The sequence below is a fragment of the Rattus norvegicus genome, chromosome X, assembly GCF_021556685.1.
Source record: "Rattus norvegicus strain SHRSP/BbbUtx chromosome X, alternate assembly SHRSP_T2T, whole genome shotgun sequence".
Classification (NCBI taxonomy): Eukaryota; Metazoa; Chordata; class Mammalia; order Rodentia; family Muridae; genus Rattus; species Rattus norvegicus.
In genome coordinates, this window is record NC_141554.1 from 124,793,135 (window position 1) to 124,821,067 (window position 27,933).

The following is a 27,933-nucleotide window of genomic DNA, read 5'->3' on the forward strand; positions in this document are numbered from 1 at the left end:
ACATGAAAGTCAGTTGATACCCCTGAGAAACACATAAATCAGAAGACTACGGAAATATTGCCCACGACAATATGAATCTTAAAATGATCAAAACAAGCTAGTTCATTCCATTATTATTTATTTTATTTCATTTTAAAGAGAGTTTTGCTTGCTATGGCGCTCAGATTGGTCTCGAACTCCTGAACAAAGTGATCCTCCTAAGTGTTAGAACTATTCATACATGTCAGCACCCCCAACAAGACAGGTTAGTCTTTAAAAAGCTTTTTAATTTTTCTTAAATGACAGTTACAATTCCAAATGTCACCAACTATTAGAGTAAGAATATTTCATAACATTTTCATAATTTTGCCACAGTTGATCATTTGCAAAAGGAAGAAAAGAACAAGAGTTCCGACTTTCCAAATGTCAATATGGCTCCTCTTATTAATATTAAAACACATTTGCTATAAAAATCACTGGAAGTTAATAAAGAATAGAGAAAGTACATCTTTTAATAACTTCCAATAAAAAGAGTAAAATATAATGAAAAGTATACACTTACTTGATACTAATGACATAGTATTTCATTATCCTTCGAGCAGCAAAATGTGTAACTTGAGCCAGATGTTCAAATGGCTAGACTTTCTCTAAGAGCGAGTTATCTCAGAAAATACGTAGAAGCATTAACTACAGAATTGCTTTAGGGGGTTCTCCAGCTGAATATTTTACATTGCACTTCAGTGGTTTTTTCAAAATGAAATTATGTTCTGATCAAATGATACAAGATTCTACAGAAGCAGCAGTTCAGCACAGGAAAGAGTTTGAGTTTTAAAGTCAGTCTTCTGATTTTACTAGTTACTGGCCAGTAGATCTTGGGAGAGGAAAATTCAGAGCTTCAGAGTACTAGTTTATCTAACAGTGATGACAACGGTTATCTTATCTCCTAGGAGGTGAGCTAATGCCTTTAAAGTGCTTCCTACAACCAGGTACTCAATAGAGACGAGTGAGTATTAATGGTGCTATTGCCACAATTATGTTTCATTATTACTAGCAAAATAATCACCCCTCAAATCAAAAATCACATCTAAAAAGGTCTACAAGGATGGGAGCACATGAGACTAGAAATAGTTGGAGGCGGTGGCCAGAGAATAGAAGCCTGAATTTCTAAGGTGGTCTTGGTATATCCAAGTTGTATACCAAGAATTTGGGGATAAAATGGCGTAAAGGTAGAGGCCATTGTCTGGACATATTTGTCCATTCACAAATGTTCATTCTGTCTTACAACTAGAACAGAAAATGAGGTTAAAAAGTAGCTATAAAAAGACCCTACAGGCTGCAGAATAACTGGGAAGGTGGTAACATACCTCCACTCTTCACATTCCCAGGATCCCCAATCCATGTCTGTCCAGTTATTGCTAGCTCAACTGTACCTCTACTATAACCAGCTTTCCCCCACAAAAACCAGAAAAACAGGCAAAAAAAAAAAAACTATTTCCTGGCAACACCTCTCCCCCACAAAAAACAGAAAAACAGGCAAAAAAAAAAACCCTATTTCCTGGCAACACCTCACCAACGAGCCTTGAATATTTAAAAAGTGCAACCCATCATAGACAACACGAGGAGGACAACACATTCCATGTCTCCTTGGGCCTTGCAATACAGGCAAACAGAGAACAATATGGAAGAATCACATGGATATTGACATAATTGAAGGAGAGTGACACATTTAAAATGCTCTTCTGCAAATAGCAAATATAAAACCAGATGCCCAACAGATAAGCTATTCTCACTATGTCTGCTTCCGTGTACTCACAGAGTATTCTCTCAGCTGACTCACTAATGCCTTTGGGCTACTTATCAAGGCCATATTTAAAATCAGACCTGAGCTATCTGAGCAACTGTGATCTGGCTTTCCTATTTTTTTTTTGTACTGGAGATGTCCTCACACATGCCTAGCATGCATTCTACTACCCAGCTACACCCCCAGCCACATGGCTTTTCCTTCTTTTATTCTGAAATCTGACATAGCATGGTTGAGTAAAGAAATATTTCTGCAGATCAGGTATCTATCTGTTCTCTACTGATAGGAGAAAGATTCCAACCACAGTCCATTCTAAGAACAGTTTAAAGATTAGAGACAGAGTTTCGTAAAAGTATCCATCTACCTGTCTGTAATTTTAAACTTAATTTTTGCTACTTTCCTACTTACATATTTAAAAAAATCTTTAAACACTGCAACAACTTTGAAGAAAAAAAAATCTACCTCAGATACAAGAGACACTCAAACACTTACTAACTAGTTCTAGCTACATCGGAGAAGTGTACTTCAAATGAAAAGAGGACTGCTGCAGAAGCCAGGCGTGGTGATGCGGTCCTGTAACTTCAGTACTAGAGGCTAAGATAGGAGGCTCAGAGAGTTCAAGGCCATCCTCTGGCGTGTAACAGGATCTGATCTCAAAGTCAAGAAGGGTAGAAAACACATACACAGAGATTTTACAATCTACGTCCTGAAATGGAGTCAAGGACTTCAATGAAAGAAGATAAACAGGGGTTGGGGATTTAGCTCAGTGGTAGAGCGCTTGCCTAGAAAGCGCAAGGCCCTGGGTTCGGTCCCCAGCTCCGAAAAAAAGAAAAAAAAAAAAAAAGAAAAAAAAGAAAAAAAAGAAAAAGAAGAAGAAGATAAACAGTGTCAGAAAACCAATGGGACTGCCAGAGAACAGTCCTGGGGCAAACAGAAACCAGACCATGAGATCTTGAAGCTACTCTTCCTGATGTAAGTGCTGCCCCCAGTCTGAGTTCAGAAAGATCCTGATTATTTGAACTGGTTGTCGATCAGGGTCCCCTTCATTTTTGCTTTCTTGGCTTCCAATTCAGCCTGGAAAGAAAAAAAAAGTATGCCCTGAAATATTACAATGAAATTCTTAAAATTTGTTTATTCTAACTGTTCATTCTCCCTTACTGCTCAGTGTACAAGCCAAAAATGGTTTTAGAACAACTTAAAACTCTGGCTCATAAAACTTAGATTTAAAACCATATATGTACGTGTGTAGGTCATGAATCTAGAAAGAAGGTCATGAAGGAGGAAAAGGAATAATGGAATGTGTGTGATATGTGATAAAAAAGCAGAAGAGGAAGTGGAATGTAGTCCTGTAATCACAGAACTAGGGAGCTGGAGGGAGTTCAAAGCCAGCTTTGGCAACGTGGCAAGTTTGAAGTCAGCCTGGACTAATCCTGTCTTCAAAAGAAAGAGAGGAAGGAAGGAAGAGGAGGAGGGAGGGGAGAAAAGGGAGGGAGGGAGAGAGAGAACAAAAAAAGTTGAGGAGACAATGTGGAAGAAGGAAGGAGACAACCAGAGTGGGCAAGGAGTCCAGGAAGGGTGGTGGGGGAGGGAAAGAACAAAGAGAATGAGATATAACTATGGAAATGCCACAAGGAAACCCATTACTTTATATGCTAGCCTAAAAAATGAAAGACATTTGTACCGTTTGTGATGAAGCATCAATGCAGTATGTCTGAGATTAATGGAATAAGCAATTATTATTATCTAAAAAATTTCATCCAAAAAACCAAAGAAATTAGTAGAGATAAGAGCTGGGTAAGAGCAATCAGAACAAATTTGATAATAATTTTAAAAACAAAAAATGGACATTCCAACCTACATAGAGGTGCTGTACTCTAATCCCGTGGATAAGGCAGAAATCTAGCAGTGCTTTAAAAGCGGTGGTAGCAGGTCCAGTTGAGGTATACTGAGGCAGCACAACTGTACACCATCACACCGGAGAGCACTAATAACCTGACTCTTAACTCCTGACCTTACCGCACAGGCAGCAGAGTAAAGCATTGCCCTAGCTAGGCCTATCAAATGAGACTTTCTCCTTTAGGCTTTGGGCTCCAGTGACTACTGTAGAGCAAGGTTTACCAACGCATTCAGAGCCCAGGCTGAGAACGCTGGCAGCCAACTATAGAAGGAACTCCTAACAGCTCCTAAAGGTCCCCCCCCCACCCCCGCCTCAGCAAATCAAAGTAAGAAATCCAGGTCAGTCAGGCCTAGACCCTTCCTCCCCAACCCACTTACCAACTCTTGCAGCCGCCTCTTGCTCATGCCTTTGCGCTCCAGCTGTTTTTCAATCACTTTGGCATTCTGTGCATAGGAGTCAGCAACTTCCCGCTACAGGAAATAGAACAGACCTCCAGACCCATGCACGTCTCAGGAACCGCAACAAAGACCTCAGTGGTGATTTATACTACTCAGGGACTGTAACCCTTTGCCTTCTCAATGACCCAGGAGAAATCAGGTTTCCATCGGGGATCATTTGGTAAGAACCCTCAGTAAAAAACACTTGACTGAAATACCAGAAAAGTAACTGCTGGTACTGTTAAGGACATACTCAAACCATCAGAGCCAGACTGGAAGGGACTGAACACTATTCAGTACAGTATCTCATTTATTTATTATTTGTTTTGAAGATAGAATCTTGCTATGGAGTGAATGCAGATCCTGAACTTTTGAGATCCTCCTGCCTAAGCCTCCAGAGTACCGGAATCATAGGCTTGAATCCAGTTTAGTAGCTTTCAAATTAAAGTGATGAGAGGATCCAAATTCCTCGTTCTCATTTTATAGCTGTCTCTCCCATTCCGGGAGTTAGGTACTAGACCAAATGCACAGGACTGCTTACTAGCAGAGCGGCGTGTGGAAGCTAGGTGGTTAACTGTTCTTCTCTGTAGAGGTTCTGCCTGGAGTCCTCTTGCTGCCCGCCCACTCCCCGCCTTCCAATTTCCGTGAAAACAGAAGTACTTACAGCCTCTATCTCTTCTTCTTCCTCATCAATGGTAGACACAGTAACAGAGCTGAACTTGCCCATGTCTTTAGTCCTTTTGGTCATCATAACCTAGAATAGTAGGAAGAGATATCAGGCTAAGTTCACCCCAAAGAATCCATGAGTCATGTATAAAAGTACATTTATGTGCATGTTTGTCTACATACACAGGGGCACGGGAATATCTGCCTCTTAGGCACACTCTGACTATCTAAATATTAATGTTTTGAAGCATTTGCTATTGAGGTTTTTGGCTATCTCTTTTTTTTTCCAAGACAGTTTCTCTCTGTAGCCCTGGCTAGCCTGGGACTCTGCTCTGTAGACCAGGCTGGTGTGGAAATAAAAGATCTGCCTGCTTCTGCCTCTGGAGTGCTAGGATTAAAGGCACGAGCCACCACCATCACCACCACCGCCACCACCATCACCACCATCATGCAAAAGGTGACTGAAGAGACAGCCATGGGTGCTGGGAACCAAACTCATATAGTTTTAGTTGTGACCCTAGCCTTTAATGGCTGAGCCATTTCTCTGGCTCACTATTAAGGGTTTTAAAACATATATTTAATAAATCGGTCTAATTCATTGAGGATTTAGTTGTTCCCACGCTAAACAGAAAAAAAAACTTGAAGAGGAAAATAAAAATCATACAATGTTTAATTAAGGTTACAAGACTATTGTATATAAAGCAAATAATAAATGTTACAGTCCTAAAACATCTACTTGTACACAACAATGGCATTTTCTGCATAAATACTTCATATCAACAAATGCAAGTGTCTAAGGTATTATACCACATTTTAAAAATCAGGGGGCATTGTTACAGCTCAGTGATGCTCGCCTAACATGCAAAAGTCCTGAATTTGATACCCAGCACTAATAAAATTTGAGGCTAAATGTGTAGCCATCTTAAGCCGTCTGTGTCCTTTGATGATAATTACCTTCTTAGGAGGCTCTTGTTTCTGAGTATATATATTGGTTTTCCCAAAGCCTTGGCCAAATTTCACTACTGCTCCATCCACAATGAAGGTCACAGGAGCATTCTTCGGCTGAGACTGGTAGAAGAGCGGCAGTCCACACCTGCAAATGGCAGAGTGAATCTCTGGGAGGCCTCTAATTCTACATCTCAACTCTTGCAAAAGTAGACTCCGTTTCTGAGAATAGTTTTGTTTGTGGCATAAAATGTTCACTTTTCCCCAAAAGAACTTGATAAGAATTAGGGTGCATGTTGATATTTCTGATCAGGTTCCTAGGACTTGACCAGAATATTCTGGTTAGCAAATGTAGAGATGGATGAGGCCTGAGACTTTTGCTATTTATATCTGTATCACATGTATGTATTGACATTAAACGAAGGTGGGGAAATGCTAGCCAATGCTGCTATTGGCTTTGTAGTCAAAAACTGCTACCATTCTTTAGCAATGGTTCAGGCATTTTGTTCCTTTTGCTATTATTTCATTTTACAGCATCAAGAGAAATGAAGTCACTACAATGTTTGGCAAATCAAATCTGCCACTTTCTTTGGCTGACCATTATGCTTTCTGAGCTAAAAAGTAGACCTATAAGATATGATAAAAACTAGCTTCATCAATCCAGTATGGCTAGCTACTCACATGCCTTCCTGTTTCTACTTACTTTCCTCTGCTTCATTCAGTGTTCCTACTCTGGATCTTCTGAGAGCCAACACACAATTGTCCTTACACCAAGATTAAACATAAATGCCAGACATAGTGGTAGGCCTTTAAAACTAGCACTCAGGAGGCATAGGTAGATGGATTTCTGTAAGCTCAAGGCCGGTCTGGTCTACACACTTAAGTTCTAAGACAGCAAGAACTACCCTGACTCCAAACAATAACAAGAATTGAAATCACTACTATTCTTACTATTAATAGCCTAAAGCTGGGAATTTTGTTTTAAAAAAAATCCTTTAAGATTCTTAGCTTTAGGGCTGGAGAGATGGCTCAGCGGTTAAGAACACCGAGTGCTGGGTTCGGTCCCCAGCTCCGAAAAAAAAGAACAAAAAAAAAAAAAAAAAAAAAAAAAAAAAGAACACCGAGTGCTCTTCCAGAGGTCCTGAGTTCAAATCCCAGCAACCACAACCATCTGTAAATGAGACCTGATGCCCCTTTCTGGTGTGTCTGAAGCCAGTGACAGTGTACTCCTATATTAAAGATTATTTATTTATTTATTTATTTATTTATTTATTTATTTATTTATTTATTATAAGTACATTGTAGCTGTCTTCAGACACACCAGAAGAAGGCATCAGGTCTCATTACAGATTGTAGTGAGCTGCCAGGTGGTTGCTGGGATTTGAACTCAGGACCTCTGGAAGAGCAGTCAGGTGCTCTTAACTGCTGAGCCATCTCTCCAGCCCTAAAAAGAAAAAGATTCTTAGCTTTACAGTCTACATAATACATTGTATACATGAACCTGGAACTAAATTATATTGTTTCAATTTCCGTTATGACCCAGTCAGCAAATTCTATGCCAATCTCTCTCTCTCTCTCTCTCTCTCTCTCTCTCTCTCTCTCTCTTTCTCTCTCTTATTCATATATATATTTATTTATTTATTTTTCTCCAAAATAAGACCTATCTAGAACACTCAGACCAACGTTACTGATAATAGCTAAAACTAGAAGCAGTGTAAATTCACTGTGAATGGGTGAACAAACTGATACCATGGAATACTCAAATGTCAAGAGCACTGTGAACGAGTAAATGAGCTGATACAATGGCATACTCAGCAATAAAGAGAAACAAATGATCTCATAGCAATTTGGATCAATTTCTAAAATGTCAAAATGAGAAAAAGTAGGTATGGGGCCAGTGAGAGGCTGAGTAGTTAAAGGAGCCTACTGCCACACCTGACAACCTGAGTTTGATCCCCAACATCCACATGGAAAAAGGTGAGACGTTCTGAAGTTGTCTTTAGATCCCTACATGCATGGGAGGAAGGAAGAGAGGGAGAGAGGGAGGGAGGGAGAGAGGGAGGGAGGCAGGGCATGCATTCAGAAAGGCAGGCAGGCAAGCAGGGACGGAGGGGGAGAAGAGGAGAAGCAAACAGGAACAGGGAGCAAAGAGAAAGACTGAGCAGGTAGAAAAGACATGCATTTGTATGTAGTAGAAAACTTACTATAGAATGTCCCTAAAATGTTAGGAAAGGCAAGGGCACAGCGACATAAAGCAGTGACTATCAGGGAAGGATGAATGGAAGAGACTGGCTGCACAGTACATGTGGACTGTGGCAAATGTCTTCTAGCATGATGGTGGTGGCTTATTTAACTGGAGTTTCCTGTCAAAATCCATCAAATTGAATATTTAAATGAGTAAACTTTATTATAGATGTATTTAATCTTAACCTCTCAAATTGGACCATGTTAAAGTTTTTTGCTTTGAATCCCAGAGTGAGATCCAGAACAGCCAGGGCTATACAGAGAAACCCTGTATGGAACAATGGAACAAACAACCAACCTCAAGTTTTTGCATGGTGTGGTGGCTTATGCCTATAATCCCAGTAGCTGGGAGGCTAAGGCAAATGACCAAAGCTCAAGGCTATCTTGAACTACATATCAAGACCCTGCCCCAAAATTTATTTTAAAAAAGGCCCTCATTTTTCTCACTTTTATAATCAGCTGATTAGGGATGGAATTTAATAAGCATCTTTGGGAAACATTAGCATTTGTTTTGAAGGTCTTTGAGATTACAGACGCCAAAGAAAGATTTATTTTCCTAATACATCATGCTTTTACTCACCTATGACCAGAAAACCCCACACTGGTGTTACTTACTTTGCACACTTCTTCCTGTATTGACGTTCAATGCCCTCAGGCCTGCAAAAAAAAATGGAAGTTAAAAAGGAAAAGTTAAGAGTGTATCTCGTAACTGGAAGAGCTTGAAGGGGCTCGAGACCCCAAAAGTACAACAATGCCAAGCAACCAGAGCTTCCAGGGACTAAGCCACTACCTAAAGACTATACATGGACTGACCCTGGACTCTGACCCCATAGGTAGCAATGAATATCCTAGTAAGAGCACCAGTGGAAGGGGAAGCCCTGGGTCCTGCTAAGACTGAACCCCCAGTGAACTAGTCTATGGGGGGAGGGCGGCAATGGTGGGAGGGTTGGGAGGGGAACACCCATAAGGAAGGGGAGGGGGGAGGGGGATGTTTGCCCGGAAACCGGGAAAGGGAATAACACTCGAAATGTATATAAGAAATACTCAAGTTAATAAAAAAAAAAAAAAAGAGTGTATCTCGTGGGGCTGGGGATTTAGCTCAGTGGTAGAGCGCTTACCTAGGAAGCGCAAGGCCCTGGGTTCGGTCCCCGGCTCCGAAAAAAAAAGAACCAAAAAAAAAAAAAAAAAGAGTGTATCTCGTAACTGATTCACTTCCTAGCTCATTTCTTCATTACTTACCATAATTCATGCTAAGAGTTCAGAAGCTCTTCATTGTGTAGATCTACTGGCTAGTTAAGCATGTATTAAATATAACTCTAGCATGCATTCCTTCTTTCACAAGCACATACTGAGCAACTAATGGGAGTCAGGCACCATGTTAACTGAGCAGACAAAAGGGTAGCAATATTAAGTCACAAGAGTGATTACTGTATCAACAATATTAACCACAATGTAACAACAGCCAATTATATAGTCAGCCTTTTGGTTCCGTGGTTTCTGAATCTGTGGATTCCACCAACTATGGATAGAAAATATTAGACGGGCTGGAGAGATGGCTCAGCGGTTAAGAGCACCCGACTGCTCTTCCAGAGGTCATGAGTTCAATTCCCAGCAACCACATGTGGCTCACAACCATCTGTAAGGAGATCCGGTGCCCTCTTCTGGTGTATCTGAAGACAGCTACAGTGTACTTATATATAATAAATGAATAAATCTTTAAAAAAAAAAAAAGAAAAGAAAATATTAGACAAAGGTTGTGTCACAGGCTGGGGAGAGGACTCAATGAAGAAAAGGGCCTGTTCTGCCAGAGCAAGGACCAAGTTAAAATCCCCAACCACCAGGCATGGTTTTATATGCCTTAACTCCAGGGTTGTTGGGGTCAAGATACACTGATCCTGAGAGATCACTGGCCAGCCAGCCAGCAACACACACACACACACACACACACACACACACACACACACACACACACCCCAAAAAGTTGTATTAGTATTGAAAATACACATTTTCAGTAACATAGCAAGATACATTTCAGAAACAAAGAAAACAGAACCTTCCAACTTGCATTTCTTTTTTTTTTTTTTTAACTAAAGCTACACATATCTTAGCTCCAGTATGACAGCCATTTGTTCTTTCAATTTTTTTTTTGGTGAACCATTAGCTCCTATCTTTTCAGTCATATTTTTCTTTTACATTAAGGATTAGTGACATTTGCACTATTAATGGGCCTTGCAAGTATTTCTTTCTTAGTTTCTGATCTGTCTTTGATTTTTGTTTTGTTTTGAGCATGTGGAAATTTTAGATTTTTTTCTGTAGTCAATGCAGTGTCAACTTCTCTCTCTTGTCCTCACTCTCTGCCATGTATGTTATAACATAGCTAGGACTTCCTATACATAAGTACAGTATAGCTGTCTTCAGACACACCAGAAGAGGCCATCAGATCCCATTACAGATGGTTGTGAGCCACCATGTGGTTGCTGGGAATTGAACTCAGGTCCTCTGGAAGAACAGTCAGTGCTCTTAACCTCTCCAGCCCCCTCAAGCTGAATTCTTATCTGAAATAAAAAAACTCTAACCATGTATTCTAGAATCTGCTCCCATTAGTTTCTTCCTCCAAATCACTATCTAAAAAGAGGCAGAAGTGGCTTCCCTTTACAGAATAAAATCCAGATTCTTTACCATGGCTTCCCAGGCACCACCTAAGAAGATAACTGGGTTCTGCAGCATTTTCTACATCGTCTCCCTCTTTCTTACACTCTCGCCAAATCAGTCTTCCTTTTGTTTCACTTCTTAGAAAAGAGCATGTGCTTTCCAACAGGTGACCATTTATACACATCCCCTCCGTAGAATGTTCTGTTCATCACATTGCTATGGCTGTTCTTTTCGTCTACTTTGATGCTACTTCATAAGTAACTTAGTCATAGGCTTTCCCCTGACCACTTCCACTAAGAAGTTCTCATGTGACTCTCCCTACCAACCCTTTGTTTCATCCATATGGCTTCTAATAATAAGTATCTGGTTATTCAATTAATTTTCTATCATCCATTCCCTGAGATGAGAGAGAGTCTGTCTTATCACTCTATGACACAGCCTGTATATACAAGCAAAGCACTATATACAGGGGCTTGAGAGAGGGCTCAGCAGTTAAGAGCACTGGGTCTAGGTTTAATTCCCAGAACCCATATGGTGGTTACCAACTATCTGTAACTCCATTTCCAGGGGTCCAATACCCTCTTCTTATCTCTTCAGTCACAAGGTACCCATGTGGTAAACAAATATACATGCAGACAAAAAACCATAGATATAAAATTAAAAGTGCTAGACATACAGAAGAATAAGGAAACCAGACTAATAATTGAGGAAGTTTTTCTGAGATAAGATCTTATTGAAGTCCCCTAGAATGATCTAAAGTTTGCCTATGTAGCCCAGGCTGACCTTAAAGTCAAGCAATCCTGAAGCTTCAAACCCCCATATACTAGGATGACAGTCTTAAGCCATCACCTGGCTGATGATATCAGGTTCTCAAATGGAATTTGTAATGACAACAGAGGTGGTGGCTCCATTATCTTTCTCAGGGAGTCACAGAAACTTCATTAAGAAGTAATGCTCCTGCCAGAGTCCTGATAGAAAATGGGACTTCATCCAAAGGAAATATTCCATATATGCATACTGTATTCATAGAATTACTATGTACAGAGAATTAGTCTGATATCATTAGGACTTAAAACTGCAGGATTTTCTACAATAGAGTACTGCCAGGTTACTCTATGAACAATTATATGCCAACAAACTAGATAACTTAGAAGTTATAGATGAAAAAGAATGACATAGCTGGGTGTGGTGGCACTTGCCTGGAAGGCCAGCACATGAGAGGCTAAAGCAGAAGGATCCAGCTGAAGGCTAGCCTCGGCTGAATAGTGAAATCCTGTCTCGAAGAACAAAAATAAAAGAAACAATAACACGAATTGCTCAAGCTCACTCCAGAAGTAGATGGGAAACATGGGCCATGGGCTATGTGCGCAGCAGTAATGGGTAACAAAGAGAAACAGTTATGAACGGAGTAAAACCCTGCTTTGACCAACAGAAGAGCATCATGTGGCCTTAGAAAAGCTGCTCATGACCAGAGCATGAACTATGTCAAAGGGGAGTACACTTTGCTTGTTGCTAAGTGCTAAGAACTCTGAACCCTAGCAATAGCTTAGCCACAAGTTCCTGGCCTAGGCCCTGCCATTAAATAAGGCACTACTTGCCACTAAGTAAGGCTAGACCTAAGGCTGATTTACCCTAAAAGTTTAAGAGTGATTGGATTTCAGCATTTCTACCTCAGTCTAGGGTCACCCAGTAGTTTTCTCAACTAGCCTTTTGATACAGGAGACTGCAGTCTAGTTGTATGAAACTACTTTCTATACTAACAAAATAACAGATATTAATATATAATACTGTATTAGGATTCTCTAGAGTCACAGAACGTATGGAATGTCTCTCTATATTGAGGGAATGTACTGTGATGACTTACACTCTGTAGTCCAGCTAACCCAACAATTGGCAGCTGTGATCGGGAAGAATCTAGTAGTTGCTCAGTCCCACCAGGCTGGTTGTTTCAGCTGGAGAAATGGCTCAGTGACTAAGAGTTCTTATAGAACTTTGGTTCCCAGGACCCTCGTTAGGTAGTTGGCAATCACCACCTGGAACTTCAGCTCCAGGGGAATCAAACATCTTCTCTTCACCTCTACAGGTACCTGAACTCACAGGAACTTATCAAAACACATACCAACACACACACAAAAAGGTCGAGGAGACTGATCAGTCTGCAAAGCACCTTCCTTGCAAGCAAACAGGAGGACTTGAGATCGACCACCTGGAAGCTAGTTTAATAGCTTAATGCTAGTTTGGTGGTGTCCTTGTAACACCACACAGAGTCAGGCAGTTCTATGGGGCTCACAGGGCAGCCAACCTGGAGTACTTGGCAAGTTCTAGGCCAGTAAGAGAGACATTTTTTTTTTTTGGTCTTTTGAAGTAGGGTTTTTCTGTGTATCCCTGGCTGTCCTTGAACTCAAGACATCCACTGGCTTCTGCAGCCTGAGTGCTGAGATTAAAGGTCTACGCCACCACCATCTTACAACACCTTAAAACATTGCATTCTCCTCACCACAGTACTTATGAAACCTTTTCTATTAGACAGTACGCCATGCTCTGGCCACAAGACTATTGAAATTTCCCATGGACCTTATATGCTCTTAATGCTTCCAGATTCCCTCTACCTGGACTGTTCCACATCCTCTTCTAAGAACTAGTGAAGTCTTAGTTTAAGCCAACACAAATACTATCTTTCAGAGCCTTTCCTGACCACAACGCATATACAACAAATAACCTTCTCCTACCTGTTTTCCCATAGCCGTTGTTCACAGCACCAGCATTTCTTTCTCATAGTAAGAAGCCTGTTTCCTCCCTGAATTCTTATTCACTGTGTCTCATTCAGATTTGATACCTAACTCAGTACCTGGCACATGACATTCATATGGCTGGGGAAGTAACTCTATAGGAGAGTGTTCTCCAAACAAGACTAAGGCCCTTGGTTCCATCCCCAGCCCTGCAAATAATACTAATAACAACGGAAGTTACAGGATGTACCAACTCACTCAAACCTATAATTGGAACATCATAGCTATCAAATGCCAAAAGAGGCAAATTTCAGTACCATTTCAACGAATACAATGAAGAATTTGTTACATTAAAATAAGTTAGGATATTAGCACAAACGTAAAAGTATCAAGCCCAACTGGATGAGATGCGTAATACTAGCACAGGATAATCTATATTAATCGGAAACAGACCTTAACACGGCAGTGAACTAAGGTATTAAGCCCTTACCTCCGAAGATAAGTAGTCTCCTCATCTTCTGTGTTACAAAACTTATGAGCGTGTTTGGCAGCATCGATCACGCGAGACCGGTCCCGGGGTCTCATGGGCAATTTCTCTAACTGGCAATCTGAAGGAATGGAGAAAGATTTCCTCGTTTAATTACTAAAATATACCTTGAGTTTAGAGTGGTAGTGCGCGCCTGGAATGCAGAAGGATCACCAGCAAATTCGGGGACGATCTAGGCTACATAATGAGTACAAGATCGGCCTGAGCAACTTAATGAGATCTTGTCTCAAAGCAAAAAAGAAAAAGGAAGAAGAAAGAAGCCCGGTATTTCCTTGCAGCCGCCACTTCCCACCACTCACCCAGCACCAGGACCATCTGTCCGCATAAACAGTAGTAAACATGGAGGGGCTTCTCGCCATCATCATATTCCTCGCGGTCCCGGGTGTCTGAGCAGACCACGGACCGCGATACGACTTTCGGCATAGCTCCGGCAGAACAGGCAGAAAAGTCGAAGAAAATGAGTCGCGGCGAGATGGCGTCACAGACACTCGCGCCAGACCGTTTCCCCACCCTGGTCACGTGTTGATACCGGCTTGATTAACTTCCGGAACATCCCATCCCGCTGAGATGCAGGGGGAGGCGGGGGAGGCTGCTGAGTTGAAAAGCTCAGTTAGCTGTGACAGCTTTATGTAACCGACACTCTCCGAATTATTTAAATTATTGTATTTCCATACAGTCACCGATATTGTTTTTATTTATTAGTGCCCCCGCGCCCCCCGCCCCCCCCGCTCTCCCGCGCCCCTCCTGCGACCCCCGGTGCGCTTGTATGAGTGCGTGCGTGTGCGTGTATGTGCATGTGTTTATGTGCGTGCATATGTTTGTGTCCGTGCGTATGTGTGTTCTCGCGCACGCGAGCGCGCGTGTTGAGGCTAGAGAACAACTTTCAGCATTCTGTTGCTTTCACTTAGTGGATCTCAAAATAAGCATCTCAGGTCTTCAGGCTAAGCAGCAAGCACCTTTATCTACTGACAGCCATCTCTCTTGTTCTCTTTTGTTGGATATATGAGTATATGTAAAACTCGACATAATAGAGGACTATACACAATACATATAACCTAGATTTTAGATATACTAGTAAATATTTTTATTGTGTTGCACATACTAGACAAACATTCTATCACTGAGTTGTATCCTCCAGGCCCATTGCTTCTTTGTTTCTTTTTTCTTTCTTTTTTTTTCTTTTCTTTTTTTAGGAGCTGGGGACGGAGCCCAGAGCCTTTCGCTTGCTAGGCAAGCGCTCTACCACTGAGCTAAATCCCCAACCCCCTGCTTCTTTGTTTCTTAAACTTTGTTTTGCAAGTTTTATTTTTTATGCACATTGGTGTTTTGCCTGCATATATGTCTGTGTAAGGGTGCAAATCCCTTGTAACTGAAGGCGCTGCCATATGTGTGCTGGGAATTGAGCCTGGGTCCGCTGGAAAAGCAACCAGTGCTTTTAACCACTGAGCCACCGCTTCTGACCCTAGTTTACCGCCTCTAGTTTATTTATTTTAAGGTTTATATATCTTTATGTGTACTAATGCTTTGCCTGAATTGTCCCTGCGTCCCTCCTTTGTGTCTTGTATTCACAGGCTTTGGAACCTCTGGATCTGGCATTTACAAATTACAAATGCTTGTAAGCGGCCGTATGACTCCAATGAGTCCAATAGAGCCCAAGTACGCTGGAGCAGCAGCCAGCACACTCTCTCTCTCTCTCTCTCTCTCTCTCTCTCTCTCTCTCTCTCTCTCTCTCTCTCTCTAAAGATTTATTCATTTATTATATATAAGTACACTGTAGCTGTCTTCAGATACACCAGAAGAGGGCATCGGATCTCTTTACAGATGGTTGTGAGCCACCATGTGGTTGCTGGGAATTGAACTCAGGACCTCTGGAAGAGTAGTGGGGTGCTCTTAACCGCTGAACCATCTCTCCAGCCCAGCAGCTAGCACTCTTAACTGCTCTACAAATTTTCCACCCGTTTTGTTTTGTTTTTATGCAAGGTTTCATTGTCTTGTACAAGGTAGCCATGAACTCTTAATATCCTTCCCTCTGCTTCCTGTGCACTGAGATTGCAAGTATGTTTCCTTGTTTAAAAAAAAAATACAATTTAACTTGGGCACCCAGGAAGGTCAATGGGCAAAAGTGCTGGTTACCAAACCTGATAACCCAAAGTTCATCTGCAGGGCCCACACAAGGGACGGCAAGTGCAAACTAAGTCTCTCAAGTTGTCCTTTGACTTGTGGGTTGTGTGCGCATGCGCGCAAACGTGCGGAACCTCCACAAATTAATTAGTTGTTTAATAATTTAAAAGACTAAATTCAGGGTTGGGGATTTAGCTCAGTGGTAGAGCGCTTGCTACAGTGGTAGAGCGCTTGCCTAGCAAGCGCAAGGCCCTGGGTTCGGTCCCCAGCTCCGAAAAAAAGAAAAGGAAAAAAAAGGACTAAATTCAAACAACATATAATTCACTTTTTAAAAGTGTACGGATATCCAGGCATGGTTGCAGGCTTGCAATATCAGTACTCAAAAAGCAACGGCAGTCAGACCTTGATGAGTTCTGGCCCAACCAAGTCTTCACAGTGAGATCCTGTCTCAGAAAAAAAGGAGGAAGGAGCTGGAGAGGTCGATCAGTGGTTAAGAGCACTGGCTGCTCTTCCAGAGATCGTGAGTTCAATTCCCATCAACTACATGGTGGTTCACAATCATCTGTACTGAGATCCGATGCCCTCTTCTGGTGTGTCTGAAGACGGTTAACCACAGGACAAAATAAATATAAAAAAAAAGTAAACCAACTTAGTAATAGTTTACTCAAGATTGTGTAACCAATACCATTATCTAATTCCAGGATATTTTTATCATTTCAAAAAGAAATATACCTATTATTAATCATCACCTGCTTCCTTTCCATATTATAGAACTTAATCCATTTTTTTCTGGTTGAATGGTATTTCATTGTATGGGTCTACTAGTTTTTGTTTATCTGAGCATTACTAGTTAGCACTCTGTATTAGTCAGGGTTCTCTAAAGTCACAGAACGTATGGAATGTCTCTCTATATTGAGAGAATGTATTGTGATGACTTACACTCTGTAGTCCAGCTAACCCAACAATGGGCAGCTGTGATTGGGAAGTCCAGGTATCGAGTAGTTAGTTGCTCAGTCCCACGAGGCTGGTTGTTTCAGCTCGTCCCCTGTATAAGTAGGTTCTAACAGATGTGCTGGCAAGTGAGTGCAAGAAGCAAAGAAGAGTAAATCTTCCTTCTTCCAATGTCCTTATGTAGGTCTCTAGCAGAAGGTGTGGTCCAGATTAAAGGTGTGTATCACCATGCCTGGATCTGGGACTTGCTTCTTCCCAGGCTGAACTCAGAGATCTCCTTGCCTCAATCCCCTGGGGTTAAAGGCGTATACTTCCTTGCCTGGGCCTAAGATTTTCATGGCCACCATGCCTTAAGATCTGGGTCAGAGGTCTGTGGCTTCCAGTCTCAAGATCTGGGTCATAGGTGAGCTCTCCAATTCTGGATTGTAGTTCATTTCAGATATAGTCAAGTTGACAACCCGGAAGAGCCATTACCCACTCCTTTCCACTTTTTGGCTATTATAAATAATGCTGCAGTGGACATGACATTCATATACAAGTTACAATGGTCATGTACACACATATTCATAATGGCTCTTTTCAATTCAGTTATATGCCAAGTAGTAAAATGACTAGATCAAGTGCAAGTCTACATTTAATCTTTGGAGAACCTCCCAGGATATTTTAAAGCATACACAATTTCACATTCCTATCAGCAGTGTACAAGAGTTATTTCTCTGCAACCTTACCAATAATTACTATTTTCTATCAATTATTTGTGTGTGTGTGTGTGTGTGTGTGTGTGTGTGTGTGTGTGTGCCTGTGAAAGCCAAAAGAGTGCACTGGCTGCCGTGTTCTGCAGCTAGAATTATAAGCAGTTGTGAAACTCTTGATATGGATGTTGTAACTCAAACTGGGACCCTCAGCAAGAGCAGTAAGTGCTTTTAACAGCTTAGCTATGTCTCTAGCCCCCGCTGTTAGTCTCTTTTTTATAGCCATTCTAGTGGGTATTGAAGTGGTATTTCATTGTGGTTTTGACTATGTTTCCCCAATAACTAATGATGTTGAGCATTTTATATATACCTATTGGTTCTTTATAGGTCTTCTTTGGATGAATGTCAACTCGCATTCTTTGTCCATTTTTAATTAGCCAATTTATTATTGACTCATAAGAGTTCTTGCAGTGCTAGGGGTCCTCATGAATTTTGGATAAGGATTCTAATATTGAGTCCCAGGGTTCTTGCTAGGTTTTGGATACTAAACCTTAATCATGTAAATGATTTGCATTCAGAAGGGTCTTGCTGATCTTGTTTGTCCTATGTGTGAAGGACCATCTTTCAGCCTTCCTACTCCAACCCAGAAAGACTCCCAACATTCTCTTTCTGGACGATAGGGGCCTGGGGAAACTTAGAATAAACAAATCAAGACAATTCGCATTCAATAACTTCAATAATTAAGTGTCAGTACTGAAATCTTTTATTTTAAAGAAAGATCTTGGTGAAAACTGCAGAAGCCAGTGACTAGAGAAACACAAGCTGTACACCAACTGGAATTTAGAGCAGTTTACCAGACCTTCAATGAAGATGTATTGTTTAAAATACAAAAATCTTCTTTTTACAAATTTATTGGAGGAGGCCTGGAGAAATGGCTTAGTGGTTATGAGCACTGGCTGCTCCTCCAGATGACTTGAGTTTGATTTTCAGAGCCCACAAGGTTGTTCATAACCACCAATAACTCCAGTTTCAGGACATTCAACACCCTGTTCTGGCTTCCATGGGCACCAGGCATGCTCGTGGTGCAGAGGTATAAATGCAAGAAAAATACTAATGCACATAACAAAATTATTTTTAATTTTATTGGCATACATTAATTATGCTTAATTATATAGATTTTACTGTGACATTTTCATACATGTACTTAATGTGTTTTGGTCATATTTGCTCTCATTATTGTATCTCATCCCCCTCTCACTTCCACTGATCTTTTTCCTCTTCCCAGAGTTGCTTCCAGTAGTGTGCATGAGGGGTTAATTACAAGAATACCAGAATACCAGAATAATTTACCACTGGCTACACCACTGAAGAAAGGACTTCTCTCTCTCTCTCTCTCTCTCTCTCTCTCTCTCTCTCTCTCCTTCTCCCTCTCCCCTTCTCTTTCCATCTCTCCCTCTCAGCAACCATTAACTGCCTACAGCTCCACAAGAAAGGATGAGGTTTCATGATTCCCCTCCACAACAGAATGGTGAAAGGTCCAAATCATTCCCAGAACACTGTGTTCCAATCTCCACAACCCTTCCTCCAGCTCTTATAGTCTTACCATCTCTTTTGGGATGTTTTCTCCACCCTGAAGTGGATAGCTTAGATGTTTCATTTAGGACTGAGCCTCCAACATTAAGACTCCGCCTTCAGCATTTTGACCAGGTATGAGTTTCTGCAGTAATCATTACCCACTGCAAAAAGAAGCTTTGCTGGCCAAAGCTGACAGTATTATTCTATGGGCATAAACATAAATATGTAGAAGGTACTTAGACAGGTGCCTTGGACTTAGGACCTCTCCAGTCTCCTCTTGCAGGACATTTGATCACAGTGTGAACCCTGAGATTTACTGAAAAACCCTGTTTCTAGTTGTGGTGTGACTCAGCTCTTAGCACGTACCTTTAATCATTCAACTGGAATACAGACATGCGCTTAGTACACACCTTAGCCTCAAGCAAGGAAGGTAAAGTTAGTTTGTAGAAGGAAGCACCCATGTTTAAAAGTGATGTCTAATTGAGTGGCAGACAAAGTGACAAGTCAGAGAAAGATTTGACTGACTAGGATATGCCCAACTTTCATGAAGAGAGAAAAGGGAAGCATCTTAAGACAGCGGTGCAGAGAAAAGAAAGGAAGAAGACAGCAGTTTTATCAGAACAGTTATAGAGAGACAAGTTGAGGAGAGAGAGAGAGAGAGAGAGAGAGAGAGAGAGAGAGAGAGAGAGAGCACTAGAGCTCACAAGCTAGACACGGGTGAAAACACAATGAGCCAGAGCATGAGAAGGAGCCAGGAGATCAGAACAGATTGCCAAAATTAATTTGAGGCCAAGCAGAGCAATTCAGGAGAAGTTGAGAGAAGCTAAGAGAGCTTGGAGAGGAGCTTGAGCCACAACAGCTGCGTTAAACCAACCAGCTGGAGCACAGAAAGAATGAGGAAGGCTTAGTTTATTCAGCAGTAAATCTCAGAGGCTGAAAACATTTCTAGGCCTAGATAAGGCTAGAAGCTTTGAGGACTAGCCTAAGCTAGCAGACAGAGGCTGTAAGCTTCAGAGATAACAATTATTACAGTCGAATAAAAATTACTTTTGCAGTCTCGAGTTTTAAATTTTAAAAATAGTTATTTATTTAGTATATGGGTGTGTGAATGTGCATGTGAGTGTGTGTGCTCGCACACATGCGTACGTGCACACTGTCTACCAGATAGACCCCAGGACTATAACTCAGATGGTCAGCCTTGACAGTAGACTCCCCATGTAGCTCACGCTAGTTTTGGACTCAACAACTCTTCTGCTTCAGTGCAAGTACTCCCTTACAGTTTGCACACCTAGCCTAAATACAAGAGAATTATTAGGGAAAGCCTTAGAGAATCACAGTCTTTGACCCTTGGGTCCTAAACCAGTAGCACCACTTTCGTTCCATATTATTCAATACTTCTTTATTGATCCTCTGTTTTGTGTTAGGCACGGCGTTGTAGTAGTCAATTGCAAGTGGCCCCACTCCTCGTGTGGCTCAGTCTAGTACTGGAGTTAGCAATCGCTCTTCTGTGAAGAACTAGAGAATGAATCCCTTAGAGTAAGGAGGCAAGAAGCAAAATCAAGAACATAGTCTGGGAATTTATATAAGAGGAAATAGGGGGTTGGGGACTTAGCTCAGTGGTAGAGCGCTAAGGCCCTGGGTTCGGTCCCCAGCTCCAAAAAAAAAAAAAAAAAGAAAAAAAAAAAGAAAAGAAAAGAAAAAAAGAGGAAATAGATTTTTATAAGCTCTTTATTGAAAGAGTTCTAAATGTAACATCATTCCTTTAATATAGAAATTTTTTTTTTTTTTTTTTTAGAATTGTAACATTGTTTTATTGTATGCCAGTCATTGTGCTACAGAATTGCTATATACAACCCCAGGAGATAAAAAAAAAAAAACAATTGCCCTCATTGTATAGATAATGAAGTTCATTACCTTGTCCATGTTCTCACGGCTAGTACTTAGGGAGCCAGAATTCAAGCAAAGACCCAGTATCTACTGGCTTTTCTCATCGCCATGATAGAATAGCTGACAGAAGCGATTCAAGGGAGCGGGAGATTTATTTTAGCTTTCTGGTTTAAATAAAAAAAGCCCTAGGTCACCAGGGCGGGAAATAGAAAGGGACTGGTTTGGTTGTTGGCAGCCAGTGTGCTTATATCTAAGACTGGAAGGTTGAGAGTGGAGGAAAGGAGACAGGGGCATGTGTCCCTTTCTTTTTTTTTTTTTTTTTTTAATATGTTTTTTTTTTTTTATTAACTTGAGTATTTCTTATATACATTTCGAGTGTTATTCCCTTTCCCGGTTTCCGGGCAAACATCCCCCTCCCCCCTCCCCTTCCTTATGAGTGTTCCCCTCCCAACCCTCCCACCATTGCCGCCCTCCCCCCATAGACTAGTTCACTGGGGGTTCAGTCTTAGCAGGACCCAGGGCTTCCCCTTCCACTGGTGCTCTTACTAGGATATTCATTGCTACCTATGGGGTCAGAGTCCAGGGTCAGTCCATGTATAGTCTTTAGGTAGTGGCTTAGTCCCTGGAAGCTCTGGTTGCTTGGCATTGTTGTACTTTTGGGGTCTCGAGCCCCTTCAAGCTCTTCCAGTTCTTTCTCTGATTCCTTCAATAGGGGTAGAAATTTAATAATACAGGTTTACTAGTTAGAATTATGGCATACTTTTATTAAAGGATAATATTTCTCATAATTAAGATTCAGAGTAAGTATTCTTGATCAGTAATTCAGTTGCAAATATTCATAGATTAATATTTATCTGTAATAAAAGTTTTGCATTTGATCTTTGATATTTTTTTTCTCAGAGATAAATAAACACTGCCATATACTTGTATCAGCCCACAGAATATTATTTTAATTCAGTAGATTAATCCATGATAAGGTATTTATACGATTCTATTAGTTTATACTTTTAAAAATTATTTGTATGGGTGTTTTGCCTGCATGGATGTCTGTGCACCATGTGTGTTCAGAACCCACAGAGGCCAGAAGAGGGCATCAGACACCCTGGAACTGGAGTTGCTGAAGGTTCTGAGTTGCTGTGTGAGTGTTAGGAATTGAACCCAGGGTCCTATGGAGGAGCATTCAGGGTTCTCAACCACTGGGATATCTCTCCCACCCTCGCTTTTACTCTTGATGTTTCTTTTTTTCAGTGCAGGAAATCAAAGGCATATTATCTTGTAGTATGTCCCTGCACTGCAGATTAATAACCTTCAATACAAGTTTGAATAGAAGCTTCTTAATTGGAGCATTTCTGAAATATAGAGGTTTTTGTACCTGCATTATGACTTGGAAAATGCTGTTGCAACTGTGATTGAGCTTGGGAAATGTATTTGCTGCATGTTTATATACCAAGGCAAACCTTTTAAAACATTTAAATATTTTTATTTATTCTTTGAGAATTTTGTACATATATCCAATGTATGTTAATTATATTCATCCTTCATTCCCTCCAGTTCACCTCACTCTCAACACATTTCAGTCACGCTCCTACACACACACACACACACACACACACACACACACACACACTGAATAACTTGAATAAACGTAAACCAAAAATGAAGACACAAACATTACAAAAAGAATCATTTATCAAGTATATAGTAAAAGATAATTCCAAGAAAATAGGTGTTCTTTCACAGACACGGAGGGCGATGCTACTTATTCAGAAAACTTTCTGTCTCAGACGTGAGCTCTAAGAACTTTCAAGTGCTGAGCTGTAAATCTCAGGGCAAACCAGAAACACTTGGTTTCTGTCTTTGATAAAAGTCAGGGAACTGACAACGGTTCCCTCCAGGAGAGTGGGTGAATGATTCTCTGCTCTCAGGCACTGTGGAACCCTTGGCTGTGAAGAGGGAATTTCTTCAAGGTGTCAAGGTGAGACAGGAGTGAATGAATGCTTGGCTAACTGTGCAACAGGTAGTGTGTTCTAGTTTGATAATCACCTGTGCTGTAAAACAACTCTGTGTTATGGCTTGCTATGGCAACCTTGCTTTGATGAGGGGTGTGTGTGTGTGTGTGTGTGTGTGTGTGTGTGTGTGTGTGTGTGTGTGTGTTCCCAGGATGCAATTTCCTTTCTCTGTCAGAGGAGACAGGTGCCTTGGGGCTGGTAAATTGCTTTGGTTCAGGCCCTTGAGATGTAAAGGAAGACAAGGAACTTTTCAAACACAAAATAGACAAGCCCACAGAAAATGTGAACATGGCTACTGTATCCTGTAATTACTTCCAGACCTTTATATCTAGTCGATAAATTCTCCCTCCCTACTTCTCCTAACCCTTTCTTCTTCCCAGTCTCACTATGTAACCCAGGCTGGCTTTGAACTTGCACTTCTCCTGCCTTAGCCTCCCCATTGCTGGACTTAAAGACACCATTCACCATGCTCAGCTTATATGCTACTTCTTAATGGTATACACTTTGTAGCACTCTCTCCTCTCTCTCTCTCTCTCTCTCTCTCTCTCTCTCTCTCTCAAACTCTCAGAAAAACTGGCTGTGGAGCCTAAATTCCCCCATCCTTTCATTTAAGGACATTTAATTAACCTTGTCACTGTTGGTTTTCCAAGTTAATGTTTCATTATTTCCTGTGAAGTACTTCTCCCAGTCTTGGTATGATGGTTCACAGTGGCAACCTCAGCACTCAAGAGGTTAAAACAGGAAGAGTGCCATGAGTTGAGACCAGCTAAGGCTACACGACATAGTGATTTCCAAGACACCTTGGGCTATGGAGTAAGACCTCAGCTCGCCTCTTGTTGCAAACAACAAAGTGAACATATGAACTCCTTTGTTGTTGTAAAAATATAAAAAATAAAAAAAGGAAGGTTGTCTTTTATCCCCCACTAGGTCCTGCACTGTGGTGCCCCAAGATATCTGCTGGATACCTTAATTCTCAGTCAGCAAAGCCTCTCACCAGCTTTGCTCCATCCCATATCACACTGCCGAAGGCCTCTCTCTGAGCCTGGCAGCAATCTCTCTACCTATCTAGTTCCCAAGGCAGCTTTTCATGCCAGAAACAAATCCAAACTCCGTGGCAGCCCAGACCAGCTGCTCCACACTCCATTACACTTAAATCTACACATGAAAGAACACACAACACAATAACCTTTGGCCCAATTGATAAGATATAATTGCCCACCTAAACATACAAAGCCCAATACACATCCATCCCTTAAAAACATTTGTAACAACCTGCCATATTGTCCTGCCACTACTTCTCTCCCTCTCCCTTCTGTCTCTTCCTTTCCATTCCAATCTCCTCCACTTCTTTTAAACTTTTCTCCTGCCCATCCTTCCTTCTTGTCCAATGACAGGCCTCCTTCTATCTTGTACCTGCCTCACCTGTGACATTATCCCACACTCCTTGAGTAAACAAGGCAGCCTATCCACTTCCACAGAATATGGTTTAAGTGCTTCATGCACTTGTTCACTGGAGTTTTGTCTCTTTTACAGCAAAACTGAAATAGGCTTGTTTCAGGAAGCTTGTCTTGACACACTAGACCGTCTAGATAGAGTTTTGGTGGTGCAATTTCTCTGAGGGATTCCCACACACTTAATATAGATCCCACTCTTGCTGGGAAAGGCAGGGTTGGAATGATGCCAGCTTTACAGACTTTTGGTCCTTGGTGCACCCACATATCCTTGTCTAGATATTAAGCCAATGCTTAATCTAGATTTAAAAAGAATATTTAGTTATTTATTTTATATAAGTACACTGCAGCTGTCTTCAGACATAACAGAAGACGGCATCAGATCTTATAACAGATGGTTGTGAGCCACTATGTGGTTGCTGGGATTTGAACTCAGGACCTCTGGAAGAGCAGTCAATGCTCTTAACGTCTGAGCCATCTCGCCAGCCCCTAATCTAGATTTTATAGTGAAGAAATTGAGTAGATTTTATTTGTTTGATTATTTATTTATTTAGGTACTGGGGATGGGGCATGGAGCCTTAGACATGCTAGGCAAATCCTGAGGATATTCCAGTCCACTGAAAAGGTAACTTACCTGAACTTAGAGGATTTTTAAGATAAAGAGATTATCAAGGTTGGGTCTGATGTAATCTGACAAGTTAGAGAAGTACACTGCATTCTTCTTATAGAAAAAATGTTCAAAGTATGTGAAGGAGCTAGCAAGAGAGAAGGTCACATAGCAAAGAATGGAGGTGGCCTCTGGGAGCTGGGAGTGGTCCCAGTTTGGCATTTAATAATGAAATAGGGCCCCGAGTCCTACAAGCATAAGGAACTGGACTTGACCTGCGGTTTGTGGTGATCAGTTAAGCAGTGAAAGAGAACAAATGCTCTTTTTGCAGGCCTTGCTTTTGCTATTTTCATGTGTGAAATAGAAGACTTCAAGTTTCTAAATGAGGGGAAAAGGATTTTTGAAATTTGGTTTGGTAACCTTATCCCACCAACAGCCATAATATGACACTGTTAGGGAAACTTGCTTTAATGGATATATGTGTTGGGGTTAATCGGGGATAACAATTGTTAGCTAGGGAGGTACCTACCATCAAGCACCTAGTAAAATCACTCCTGTTGGTATGTGCTTTCTAGTCCTGTGCACCTGATGATTTCTGGACATCTTCACATGGCTGTTTCATCACTCCCAGGAGCTCAGGAAGCCCCATTCAAAATTTCCTCTCCTGAATGTGTCCTTCACCCTTTATGCCTACTTCTGTTAATGGCTACTTCAAATCTCTACTTCTTTTTTTTTTAAGGTTTATTTATTTATTATATAGAAGTACACTGTAGCTGTCTTCAGACACACCAGAAGAGGGCATCTGATCCCATTACAGATGGTTGTGAGTCACCATGTGGTTGCTGGGATTTGAACTCAGGACCTCTGGAAGAGCAGTCAGTGCTCTTGACCATTGAGCCATCTCTCCAGCCCTCAGTCTCAATTTTTTTTTTCATTTTCAAAAAGGATTTATTCATTTTATGTATGTGAGTACACTGTCACTGTCTTCAGACACACCAGAAGAGAAGAGGGCATCGGATCCCATTACAGATGGTTGTGAGCCACCATGTGGTTGCTGGGAATTGAACTCAGGACCTCTGCAAGAGCAGTCAGTGCTCTTAACCGCTGAGCCATCTCTCCAGCCCCTCAGTCTCAATTTTTAAAACATTTTCTCATACTGTGTGTGTGGGGGGAGATTTCAAAACGTGAGCAGGATTTAATGTGAGAGAAAATCTCTGTTGAGATTTGAAGCTGTAGTAGGTCCCATGGTAAAGGATGGGCTTGGCCTCTGGGAGGTTTGATTGCCTGGTACAATGTTTCTCCTGAACAGTACCACAAGAGCCCTTCAGGTACTCTCTTGCTCTCTCGGGACAAACTCTGATTAACCCAGCTCTAATGGTGTCGCTTCCTGGCTCTACTACCTTCCAAGGAGTCCATTTGCTTGACATTCAAAACTCTCCCGGATTTAACTCAAACCTGCCTTTCTCATCATTTCCTGCATTCTTAAATAAGTATCTTCTTGTCTGCCTACTAAGTGATTTTTGGGTTGATCTTTGAAAATGCTTCTTTCAAACTGTTCTTGCTTTTGCAGGTGCCTATACTCCCTGTGAGGCTTGCCTGCCCGTGACTTGCAGCTTTTCCCCGAGCGCCTACCTTTCCCTGCCATCTCCTGTCCTTCCAATACTCTTCAGCTGGATAAGCTCATACCTTGGACTCCTCTAAACTAGCTGCTTGGCTTGATCAATTACCAAGGGGAAATGTGGTTCCAGAGACAAGTTGTGAGTGCCCATGGCATTTGTAAAATGTCTATTTTCCCTGCCTGAAGCTCCCATTTCCACCACTGCCCCAATGTCATTTTATTCAGCCCTAGACTTAAAAGTTGGGATTGAATTGTGCACCCTCATCTCAAAGAAGATGGACCCAAAGTCCATTTTCACACTCAAGAGCCATTTATTTATTTATTTATTTATTTATTTATTACTTTCCCCATGATTCTGAGTAGTTACCCCAGCCTCTCGTGTCTGCAGGACCATGACCCTAACATCCTTGCCTTTTGAGAACTTGTTTGCCTGTGCCAACTCTTTCCCCCACTCTCCTGTTTCAACTAATCTTCTCTCCGCTCCTCTTTCCCCGATCCTAGACGTAGTTGGCAGTTTAATAAATCATGCCTTGTCAAAACCAAAGAAAGGTTAAGGCATATTCCTGGCAGGCTGAGGTGACCTCAAGGCCCAGCCTCTGGGATTCACAGTGAGTTTGAGTTAGCCTGTATTACATTAGATACTACAAGAGACCAACCGTACAATCAATCAATCAATCAATCAATGAAGGTGGAAGAAGCAGGGAGCCAACAACAAAACAACAAGTAATTAAAAGATTGGTATGGTGGTGCACTCTTGTAATCCCAGCATTTGGGAGGTGAAAGCAGGAGACTCAGGAGTTAAAGTCATGCTCAACCACACAGTGAGTTAGAGCTTCCCTGGCCTACAGGATACCTTGTTTCAAAAGAGGAAAAAAAGAAAGGAAAGAGAAAGATTTCCTCCCCCACGACCCCCCCCCAAAGAAAGTAAGTAACTATAAAAAGAAAACTTCGCAGGGGTTCCTCTTCAAATCCGCAAGTGGAGCCCATGCGTTTCCCTTTTAAATTCCCGACAGTTGAAGGCTGCCTTTGCTGCCCGCTTAGCCTTTCCCCTCGAACTTGACCGCCACCGCCCCACGGTCCTGGATTGGGGCTCTCAGGCGGGGCGTGACTGACAGAACAACTTTG

General features: G+C 41.5%; 2 protein-coding genes across 5 annotated transcripts in view; both read right to left on the reverse strand.

The window, feature by feature from the left end:
- Positions 1-1,525, reverse strand: part of LOC147998348 (uncharacterized) — a 98,905-nt gene extending 97,380 nt beyond the window's left edge. For all 3 annotated transcript variants that reach the window (XR_015647035.1, XM_087601182.1, XM_087601181.1), the window contains exon 1: positions 1,344-1,525. Coding sequence is in view for 2 of the 3 variants with exons in the window: in XM_087601182.1 (XP_087457308.1) it covers positions 1,344-1,378 (35 nt within the window). In the remaining variant the exon portion in view is untranslated. The remainder of the gene's footprint in view (positions 1-1,343) is intronic.
- Steep1 (STING1 ER exit protein 1) lies at positions 104-27,828 on the reverse strand. Of its 2 annotated transcripts, NM_001107950.1 has the most exon segments (8): positions 104-2,854; positions 4,055-4,147; positions 4,779-4,868; positions 5,735-5,873; positions 8,585-8,626; positions 13,841-13,958; positions 14,197-14,489; positions 27,742-27,828. In NM_001107950.1, coding segments are annotated over 7 exon segments (669 nt in total). In that variant the 5' UTR covers positions 14,321-14,489; positions 27,742-27,828; the 3' UTR covers positions 104-2,791.
- Positions 27,829-27,933: the final 105 nt, after the last annotated feature.

Excerpts from the sequence above, each read along its gene's own strand:
- Steep1 (XM_087599774.1), bottom strand. The coding sequence starts at position 14,320 with ATGCCGAAAGTCGTATCGCGGTCCGTGGTCTGCTCAGACACCCGGGAC. Across the intron at positions 8,627-13,840 it reads GAGACTACTTATCTTCGGAG|GCCTGAGGGCATTGAACGTC; the intron begins GTAAGGGCTTAA and ends TTTTTTTTGCAG. Across the intron at positions 7,170-8,584 it reads TACAGGAAGAAGTGTGCAAA|GGCTGGAGAGATGGCTCAGC; the intron begins GTAAGTAACACC and ends TTTTCTTTTTAG.